This window comes from Actinia tenebrosa, unplaced genomic scaffold, assembly GCF_029948245.1.
Source record: "Actinia tenebrosa isolate PJP-AT-01 unplaced genomic scaffold, QUT_ActTen_1.0 PGA_scaffold0__85_contigs__length_37466705, whole genome shotgun sequence".
In the NCBI taxonomy this organism is placed as follows: domain Eukaryota; kingdom Metazoa; phylum Cnidaria; class Anthozoa; order Actiniaria; family Actiniidae; genus Actinia; species Actinia tenebrosa.
Genome location: NW_028292569.1, coordinates 15,178,287 through 15,189,289, shown reverse-complemented (window position 1 = coordinate 15,189,289; position 11,003 = coordinate 15,178,287). Strand labels below are relative to the sequence as shown.

At 36.1% G+C, this 11,003-nt stretch overlaps 2 protein-coding genes across 2 annotated transcripts; one reads left to right on the top strand and one right to left on the bottom strand.

Moving 5' to 3' along the window:
• The first annotated feature begins 3,733 nt into the window (after positions 1 to 3,733).
• Positions 3,734 to 6,852, top strand: LOC116302272 (tachykinin-like peptides receptor 86C). Its single transcript, XM_031711512.2, has 2 exons — positions 3,734 to 3,862; positions 4,543 to 6,852. The coding sequence occupies exon 2, from the start codon at positions 4,554 to 4,556 to the stop codon at positions 5,568 to 5,570; it is 1,017 nt and encodes a 338-aa protein (XP_031567372.2). The 5' UTR covers positions 3,734 to 3,862; positions 4,543 to 4,553; the 3' UTR covers positions 5,571 to 6,852.
• On the bottom strand, positions 6,845 to 10,911 carry LOC116302277 (uncharacterized). Its single transcript, XM_089032724.1, has 7 exons — positions 10,619 to 10,911; positions 10,348 to 10,406; positions 9,581 to 9,753; positions 9,176 to 9,259; positions 9,043 to 9,092; positions 8,095 to 8,165; positions 6,845 to 7,996 (listed from the first exon to the last, which is right to left on the bottom strand). The coding sequence occupies exons 1-7, from the start codon at positions 10,795 to 10,797 to the stop codon at positions 7,818 to 7,820; spliced, it is 795 nt and encodes a 264-aa protein (XP_088888850.1). The 5' UTR covers positions 10,798 to 10,911; the 3' UTR covers positions 6,845 to 7,817.
• Positions 10,912 to 11,003: the final 92 nt, after the last annotated feature.

The following is an 11,003-nucleotide window of genomic DNA, read 5'->3' as shown; positions in this document are numbered from 1 at the left end:
TACGACATTTATCTTCGAGTGTTGAAAAGATCTCTCACAAGTGAGCGCAGCGAACGAGTGAGAGATTTTCAACACGAGAAGATAAATGTCGTATCTCCAAGCGGCCATGTAATATTCTGTTTATTATATAATTATCAATGAAGTATGTTTTGGCTTTTTCAGGCAATTCTTTCCTTGTATTTTTGAATAGCCATCGCAATGGTGTTATTTTCACACGTGAAAATAACATGTTATTTTCACGTGTGAAGATATCAATTTTTCGAAATAGAGAAAAATTGATATTTCATTGGTAATTATATAATAAAACCTGTTATCAAATAAATAATTTCCAATACAATGCTTCCTAGATATCTGCCAACACAAGAAGTATCTTTTAGAAAGTCTAATAGCTATCCTAACTATATAAATATGAATCACGCTGTTTTATACGTACATGAAACCGGAGTTGTAACAAAATATCATCTTCAATAGTAAACACCTGGGCGCCTATATCAAAATTAGACTATATTTATCTTAGGTTATCTTAGGTACTTCTCGTACTGCAAAAGCAATACATTGTAAAAATATTGGAAAATTTAAGGCGAAGCAGCAAAATTGGACAAAACTTTTCAGCAGATGTTTAATTTAACAATTAAACCAACCTCTGCTTTTTTAACTGCCATGTCAGTTGTATTGACTATTTTTCGTAATATCTCAGACTATGAATACAAACGTCTATCCTATTGATGGTTTAGAAAATAGTTATTCATAAGCTGCAATTTTGACTGTCCGTTGGTCATAACGTTTTGCCTTCACACACGACACGGCACTGGCCATCCGGCTTAAGCTCAACGGCCGCTAACCTACCAAAATGGGAACAGATCTTGTTCTAGCAGTCAGTTCATGGTAGAAATTCACTCCTTGAGTTTAAAACCAACGCTCAAGTTTCACAAAAGGTAAAAGAATATACCTAACGTATCCGGATACCAGATACTATGAAGCATTTGGAGTCAAATGTCTCGGAGATTTTGTTTCGTGTTAAAGGAACCGATTTGCGGTTCTCCAAACTTTCTAATAACCTGATTGATATGTCGAGATATTGAAAGTTAATAATACTAAAATAAATGTTGGCAAAATGATCATAGGTTTCCATAGGACATCGCTGTTTAGTGCCTACAGCTGATCTGAACTGAATAGTGACATTTAAGGCTGAAATCGCCACTCATGCCCTATAGTATTTCTTAAATATGTCTACAACTTACTTCACTTAATTATTTATGTTTATTTATATATATACTGTAGCATAGGAAATTTTTTATAGTATGATATTAACTTTTATAATGTAATTTTTATCCACACGCCCCTTGTGGAAATAAACTTTAGTTGACGGGGCAAGCGCGTCTAAATAAAGTTATACCTACCTAACTAATGACGACACTGCAAGGTGTCGTGAAGCCTGCAAAAATTGGCCGTCACTATTACGATGAAAATATCAAAATCATTATTAGTTATCGTATCACTGTTATCAAGCACTAATTAACGAGGATTTTTTATTTCATTTTGTGGCCTGGAAATCCATAATTTCAAGGGGAAAAGCGCCGACACCTTGATTGGCTAACATATCGAAATTAATCGAGTCTTAATAAATTGCTGATAGTTATTCAAAAGAGAACGGGGGAAAAGGAAAAATAATTGAAAAATAAACTTAAACGGAGTCTAGAAAAATTTAATATCGTTGAGTTTGGAAACACCTTGCTGGTCCCGTGTGGTCGGAAACGATAGCAAACCGCTGATTGGCTAAGATCCATTTTCTCGCTCCATTGATTGGTTTATTACTAAAGCCATGTAGAGTCATCGTCGCAGTCGCGCCGTGCATTTGCTGCCAATCACTTGCTCTATTTTTAGTGCATCGATTTATTAAAGTACAGATGGTAAAACATATTGTCATGCGTGTTTACTTTATAAAACAGGGTTTATGTTTCGAAGCATTTGTTTTTATCCGTTACCAAGACAGGAAAAGACCGACCAAGAGGGCAAGTTTTCAAAAACTACTGCAATTCTAACTTCGAGTTAACTTTTCAGGATTTATAAAGTCTTGACGTAAGTTGCCTTTCTTCATTACCTAGTTTTGATTTTAACTTTAATATTTGATTTTTGTTATTTTTCATTAGGTAGTTTTATTACGACGTATTACTAAGTAGCTTGGATTAGTTCAATCGTTACGTATTTTTTAACGATTAGTTATTGGAAAGATGGCAGTAACTGACTATATCATATAATATGTAAATTAATACATAGCGAAAGCATTGCAAAATTTTACTGTGAGTTTGAAGATAAATTTCAGCCAAGAGCAAATATTTGCCAGTATTTGTTCATCTTATTTTGCTCTCAATTTCTTTGTAATGCAAAATATTACAGATTTTAGCTTCGCTCTGTGAAAAAATAATTGGCTGATATAGCCGAGCACAATATAAAACTTGACAATATTAAATGTTTGTATCGTCTGTTTGTTATGTGAAACGTCAAAGATAAATGGCAAAAATTCAGTCATTTTTGACGTTAAATTTATTTAGTTGTGGAAAAGTTTGTGTCAGCGCTCAGTCGACTAGATTCATTATCCCGCCACTCGATTCTTAATGTAAGGCATATGTAAACTGAACACCCCGAAAACTATTGAACTATGGCAGACATGACGTAAAAAAAGTTGATTAACTACATTGAATTATATTTAACAAAAATATAATGCGAATTGGATTTAGTGAATCTACCTAAAGGTTAAAAAGAGACAATGGCAAAAAATAAAATAAAATAAAATAATAAATAAATAAATAAATAAAATATGAAAAAAAAAAAATAATAATAATAATAATGATGCATGATGATAAAAAGGAAACAAATAATAACTCTCAGAACGACATTCAGAGCTTTCGTAACACTATGAAAAGAATGTTTTCGATTGTAGATTAAAAATATATTAAAATCCAGATGCGAAATTTTATCATCGTTTTGCTTAAGGAGCTTTACGTTTGTTCATTACTACTTCAATTTAACTATATACTATCTGATGACAAATGGTTCAAGCGCAGCAGTGTTTAAGTTAAATGCCTCCAAAAGAGTTAATCTGTCGGTCTGGGACGCGACGCAAGACAGCGCGCTCGATCTGATTGGCTAGTTCGGAAATCTGTATTGAAAATCCGGAATCTTTTTTCAAATGTCGATAACATTAGGTAAACTAATGTTCTCTTTCAGTCAACCTAAAAAAAATCATACTAGGAAGCTTTTAGCAGGGCGTAAAAATAGCGTCTATCTATGATCGGATAAAATGCATGATAATAGTAAGCGAAGGACTGAAATCGAGATTTTTAAAAATGTGAATAGAAATTCCGTTCGAATGATTCAGGTCAAAAATCGAGGACAAACTCTAATAGTTATAATCATATTCACAAATTCCGGTTGGAAATTTTCGGAAATATAAAAAAAAAATGATAAGCATCCCAGTGCTATACGGTTTTTCTTACCGTGTGTGCCCTGTAAGTCAGTATTCGGTGAGTTGTCCACTTACACTATATTTTCGAATTTCTTTGATTTGCGAGGCCGAAATCATTAAAGATAACTTCAATTTACGATATCTAGAATTTCCCTCTGAACAAACAAGCTTTTGAAAAACACACAAAAAAATCCTCCCAGCTGGACAGATTTTTCTTCAAAATATAAGGTTCGAAAAAATAACGTGTCAAATTACTGAGACTGAAATCTTGGATCGCTTTGAGAGACCTGTGTTCGGTTCTATTAAACACTTAGACGAATAACCGCAAAACTAACCATTCGAGGGGTTATTGACCAGAAGAGCTGATACATAGGCATATGTGAACATATAAAAAAGGTAACGCTAGAATTTATTGTTTTGAGGGGTTTGATAAGTTTCCGAATATCGTCATTCAGTTTCATTGTATAAGCTAATCGGTTAAGTTTGTGGGATGAACAAGCGACAATCTTAAGTGGGAGCGCGCCCAATCGGAAATGTCAAGACAGTTGTAATGAACAGTTTCGTGATGAAAATCCTGTCTTACGTCTTTACATGGCTAAGGATATTTTATCTGAAAGACGTTCATGACTTAGATTCATTATTGCTAAGAAAAAAAAGAAACAGAAAAAGGAAGAAAAGATGAGCAAGAACACAAACTAATGATATAAACATTATAACAGCCAATTATTTCGGCTTTTTTCACCAAAATCTAGGTCTGTAAGCCTAAAAGCAGATGCTTTAGCGTTATCAGTCGCAATCGGAAAAAGTATTTAAGCCTATTGCCTCGGTGTTGCAAACTTTTCGAATCGGTTATATGCTACAGTATTGACGTCATAAACAGTAATGATTCTGGTTATTGCAGCAATTCGCTAGTGTGCAAGTCAAAGGACGTGATTTATTTGAAAATAATTTTGGATCTCTTTTGTTTGTTATATTCCTTACATTGTGACTTGCCCTGAGTACTAGTAAGGCTCGGGTCGAATGATTTCGAGTCAAAGCCCAGTACATGTCAACAAGTTCAGTTCTTTTTCATCCAGGTTATTCAAAGATGAATCCGACTTTCGCATCAAATACAAGCAATTATCCGGCAAATGTGACGAATAGGACAACTCTTTACACTCGAAGTAACTGGTACGATCCTGACTACGAAACAACTAAAATGTGGTGTCGCGGTGTAACAGCTTTTGTGGTTCTCTTTGGTAACTTTGTGTGCCTGGTCGCTTTCCTGGGGTCCAAATCACTGCGCAAGCGCCCTCACTACCTACTCGTGCATCTCTGCCTGGCAGATTTCCTGGTCGGTGTTAGTGTTCTTCTACGACTGGTCATCGACTTTTTTTACTGGAAACATGGCAACGCGGATTTTGTGTTCGCGTCTTTCACCTTTACTCTTGACTATTTCTCGAGTATCGCTTCTATTAATGTACTCACATCGATAGCTATTGAAAGATTCCTTGCTATTGTCTTCCCTTTATTCCATCGCATGTCAGGGAAAGGACTTTATGCCTTATTAATTGGGATCCCTTGGCTGTTGTCTACCGTGACTACCATCACCTACGTATTCTCGTATCGATTTCCAGTGATTGAACTAGATATATTTGAGATGACATATCTCATCGTGATTTCAATCCCGGTCTTCGTCATCTTCATCGCTTACACCGCCCTTCTCATCAAAGTCAGAAAAAATCACGTCCAAGTCCCATGTCGCACCCAAGGCTTGCGTGACAGAAAACTAGCTGTCACGCTACTCATCGTCACGCTAGCATCAGTGACTACTTGGGGTCCGTATAACGTGTATTACGTTTTAACATTTCACTGTGAAGCCTGTGGCATCAAATATTCAGGAAAACTATTTTTTGGACTGATTATTTTACAGTACTGGAATTCTGGTATCAATCTTGTAGTATATTTCTACAGGATGCCTCAGTTCAGGCAAGTGATTCTAGCTTGGTGTTGTTGTAGGCATCGCCAAGTCAAGCCTCAAAACTCACAAGACAGCAGCAACAGTCACCCGCACGTTTCGTCAAATAAAGTATCAAACAGCGGGATTAATACGACGCGCCTCTAGACTATTACAAGGTGAATGCAGAATACATCACACCACTCTAGCATACGATGTTAGTGAATGCGCAACGCACTATTCCAGTAAGGCTCAGGTCAAACGTCGATTTTCACATGAGCCGAACTTAATTACATCAAAGAAAACCGCCTTGTTATCCATTGTTTCAATTTGGTTCGGCTCAAGTGAAGTTCGATGTTTGACCTGTGCATTACTGGATAATTAGATGGATTAAATGTACAACGCACCACATCACTCTAGAATACCAATATACCATGGTATATCCGGTATTATACGATATTAGGGAATTCGCAACACACCGCACACACCACTATAGACTACCAATATGCCATGGTATACAGAACACTATACGATATTAGTAAATGCGCAATGCACCACACCACACTAGACTACCAATATACCATGGTATATACGGTATTATACGATATTAGGGAATTCGCAACACACCGCACACACGACTATAGACTACCAATATACCATGGTATACAGAACACTATAAGATATTAGTAAATGCGCAATGCACCACACCTAACTAGACTACCAATATACCATGGTATATCCGGTATTATACGATATTAGGGAATTCGCAACACACTGCACACACCACTATAGACTACCAATATACCATGGTATACAGAACACTATAAGATATTAGTAAATGCGCAATGCACCACACCACACTAGACTACCAATATACCATGGTATATCCGGTATTATACGATATTAGGGAATTCGCAACACACCGCACACACCACTATAGACTACCAATATGCCATGGTATACAGAACACTATACGATATTAGTAAATGCGCAATGCACCACACCACACTAGACTACCAATATATCATGGGATATACGGTATTATACGATATTAGGGAATTCGCAACACACCGCACACACCACTATAGACTATCAATATGCCATGGTATACAGAACACTATAAGATATTAGTAAATGCGCAATGCACCACACCACACTAGACTACCAATATACTATGGTATACAGAACACTATAAGATATTAGTAAATGCGCAATGCACCACACCACACTAGACTACCAATATACCATGGTATACAGAACACTATAAGATATTAGTAAATGCGCAATGCACCACACCTAACTAAGATATTGGTAAATGCGCAATGCACCACACCCAACTAGACTACCAATATACCATGGTATATACGGTATTATCAAATAATAGTGAATGCGCAACACACCACGTCTCCGCTTTCAATTTTTTCTACCAAACTGTACCAAAGTGTTTTTGTCCCCACTTTAATGAATTTGGTACAAGTGCAATATACAAGTAAAATACCAAGGAAACATGTTCAAGCTCTCTCTAACTGAACAGCAATGTAAGTAAAGTTGTACATACATGGACTTATTTATTCTTAATTATTTATGCATATAACTGCGTCATGCTAGGCGTGCACTGTGTCAATTTTACGATGTGCTGTGTATATATATATATGTGTGTGTGTGTGTGTGTGTACAAAAAGCATGACCTTTTGTCCTTATCAACAATATCAAACGAAAAACATTATTTCGCAACATTAGTGTAAATACCCATTGAAAACAATTCTATAAAAATTTTAATTCATTCCCATTTGTTTTGGACTCATGAATTATTAATGAGTTTGATAAAGTTATATACCACCTGTAGAAGTAATTTGATAATGATAATTTTGTACTATACATAACTCACCATGTGACCAAATCAGAATTCTTATATATTACATATTGCCTATTGTCAAGCACAAGGAAAATAAAATATTATTATGATGCATTAAAATAATAACAATAAAAGGAAAATAATATCAAATTTTGTGTAATGTGTAGTTCCAGAAATTATCCATACCCACCCCCCAGAGGAATTTGGAATTTCTGAGGAGTGGGAAGTCAGAGAAAGAACAAAAGTACAGAGTTGCAAAATTGGAATTTCCAGGGGTAGAGCAGGTTGCTTTTTCCATGAGGGGAGGTATGGAGAATTTTTGGAACTACACATTGTTTAAAAAAAAATTTCAAGACTTTGCAAGCTTGTTAGTTTTCTCACACAAGAAACACGAATTGCAGACTAGTGTTGAATAATAAGAAATATTTCTTTAAAATACCATAAAATAACCTACAGGCTGATCAAAGTTAGTGCACAGCAAACTCACAGATCTTGTGATCCCATTAAATCCCCTCTAAAAAGACTTTTCTCTACTTCAAGTTTTGAATTAACTAGAATTCTTATCCTTGTAATATCATAATTACCCTTTCCACAGACCCCTGCTCTTGAAGCAAGTCTGAAAGCATTGTAGGGTCATAATTTGGAAACATTCTACACAACTGGACTAATTCATCACCTCCTTCTACATCTATTTCTTGTGAATCAAAGTCTCTCCAGCCACTTGCCTCATGGCTCAAGTCTATAATAACAATGATAAGATACAAATCATGTATAGGCCTTGTTTGGGAAAATTTGACAAATATATTATCAACTAAAAGATGTGCATGCCTTACATACCTTCGTCTTGTCTTGAAAAGGTTTGTCCAGAGGATAAGGTACTTTGATTGCTAAATCTTTCATCCCAATGTCTTGAAAATAAGTATAATGTACAAAGCTAGCTGATTTGTGGGCACACAACAGCAATTAAGAGAACAAATATGCTGGAAATGTTAGACTACATTGATTAGAAATTGAAACAAAAGTATCAGGTGAGTCTACCACTTTATTTACTTTAATTCCATTTGTTTTCATTAGCACCTTATTCCCTTTATCCATTTATTACTTCCATTTGTTTCCATTGCCATTCCACATTTCATTGAAAACAATGAAAATGAGACTAAAAATAATTCCAGATAGATTGACAAACCCTATGTCGTATCTCATTTACCAGTAATTTAATAATTAGTAATATCTAAAATATTGGATTCCATAAAGAAAGAAAGATTGAAAAACAGGGTAAAACTATGTGAATGAAGGCAATTCTACTCAAGTGAAGTGCCAGATACTAGTGTTTGATCTGATACCTCAGTGAGTGAAGACAGCCATGAAAATTTGATCTTAGACTCAAATTTATTCTTATGCTGCACTGTAACAGAGACAGCAAATTACTCTCCTGTGCATCCATCATAAAGATCACCATTGGAAGGACAGTGGTGAGACGACAGCCCAACAGGGTCGAACTGAAAGGATGCCTTTCATGGGCATAGCAAGGATTTTCCGAAGGGGAGGGGTAAATTCATAAATTCTCCAGTTAAAAATTAAAGTTACCATATAAATTCTTAAACGCCACCATTTTGTTGCCAAGAGGTAAGAGGGTGGGGGGAGTGGGGGCGAAAATTAAAATTACCATATATATGCTATAAATGCTGCCATTTTGTTGCCATGAAAGGGGGGCTCCCCTCAGCCCCCCTTCAATGCCTCTGGCAGCCGCTATCAGTCTGTGTATATTATGCTATTGGTACTTACCTTCTTGTAGTCTCTCTTTGATGTGCTTCTCTCCTTTCATTCTTTTCTGCCTATTGTTTCATAGCCAGAGAAAAAATGCATACCGGTAAGAATTAATGGGAAAACAATTGGTAGATTAAAAAACATAACTTACTTGCTTTCTTGCTGCAGCCTTCTTCATTTCAATCTCTTTCTCCTCTTTTTCTTTTGCTTGTCTTTTCCATCTCTCTCTCTTTTCCTTAAGATATATAGAGAATGAGAAGGAATTAGAAAACAGAACATAGAAACAATGAACTGGATGGATGGATGGATGGATTGATGCACAGATGGATTCACCGATGGATGGATGGATGGATGGATGGATGGATGGATGGATGGATGGATGGATGGATGGATGGATGGATGGATGGATGGATGAACATATAAATAAAAGAATGGACTCAAGGAAGGATATTGGTAGTAGGTGGGTTGTTGATTAAATGAATGAATGGATGGATGGCCCAATTATATCATGGTTTGATAAAATTTGAAGGTTTGAAGATGAATAAGTATGTCATACCCTCATTTCAATAGCTCTTGCTGTAGGAGATTTATCTGCTGCTTTTTGCTGATGTTCAATAAATTCTCTTTGTGAAATCTTTGGTCCTCCAACAGGTCTGGGTGTAATCCTGATGGCTTTTTTTGCTTTTTCTTCTTTCCGTCTTCTTGCAGTTTCTTCCTCTTCCTTTTGAACTGGAAGAAGAATGATCTTAGTTTGAATTTCAACACCAACATTTAAGACAATTTCTAAGTAATTATTTCAAAATATAATTATATTTGCTATAAAATGCCAACTCTTGGATAGTGAAGATGGTGCATTGTGGTTTAGCTTTGGTACAAACATCTTTTGTTAATGATGCCTTATATGGTTTTGTTTGTACCCAAGGTAGGCCATAATGCACCTTGATCATCAAACTCAGAAAAGGCTATAAATTATCCTGGTGGAGTACCCCCCACCCCCCGGGACCCAAGATTTGGTATCAGGTACAACTGCTTTCTACACATGCAAACAAAACTCGTGTCCAACACCATGCAAGTGACAAGTGAGATATAATGTGGTACCAAGGTACGCTATAACAAAGCATATATCTAGGACAAATATGTAATCGCTTCCTTGCATTCCCGCAGCCATTTATTTCCGAGTTTGATTCAGTCTTTTTTCCTTGCATTCCCGTTAAATATTAATCAGCTCCCTGAAGCCCATGGAATGTAAGTTGGCTCTATAGCTGAATAGCTGGTAATTCTTATTAAGGTATTATTACTATATTAGTAATAAAGACGGCTTACTTCGTAGGAGGTGTTGTCTTTTATCTTCTTTTGGTGCAATCACAGTATAAGCCTCTCTCCTGCAGTCATCAACAGAACCATATTATTCATATGAAGCCATACTTCAATTCCCTGTCAGTTCCAACCTAACAGTTCTAAGCTAAATTAGACATCACTGATTTCGTGTTCCACAAAGTTAGTATTTTCTGGATGTACGCGCACAAATCTATCGAGCTGATAAAGCTTATAATCACAAGAATAAACGACCAGAGAGTTAAAAAAGGAAGTATACCTTTGGTATCTTTCATTTGCTGGTGGATTTGCTTGTGCTTCTTGTGTAGACTCATCTTGTTGGTCACCAGAAAACTCTGCTCTTTCTTGCTGCAACATGCCATCATTATTCACCGTTCTTCTTGGTCTAGCGCCACTTTGACTGGCGTAGGAACCTTTAACAGCATATGACCGACTCATTTTCTTTATTCAATGAGCTTTCGTTCGAAAATAGCGAAAATATATGCCATTTTTTCGGGGAATTTTTGCTGGGGGAATTTATTTTACGTAGAAAAACAAAACCGAAAGTGAAAACAAAATTAGCGCCACAAGGGAGTGGGACTGGGGTGAGTTGAACATGCAATGCATTTGGACAGCTGTGTTTTCCATTGTACATGCGCAGTTAT

Coding starts and splice junctions, on each gene's coding strand:
- LOC116302272 (XM_031711512.2), top strand. CDS start 4,554: ATGAATCCGACTTTCGCATCAAATACAAGCAATTATCCGGCAAATGTG.
- LOC116302277 (XM_089032724.1), bottom strand. CDS start 10,797: ATGAGTCGGTCATATGCTGTTAAAGGTTCCTACGCCAGTCAAAGTGGC. Junction 10,407..10,618: donor GCAAATGAAAGATACCAAAG/GTATACTTCCTT, acceptor TGATGACTGCAG/GAGAGAGGCTTATACTGTGA. Junction 9,754..10,347: donor AAGACAACACCTCCTACGAA/GTAAGCCGTCTT, acceptor TTCTTCTTCCAG/TTCAAAAGGAAGAGGAAGAA.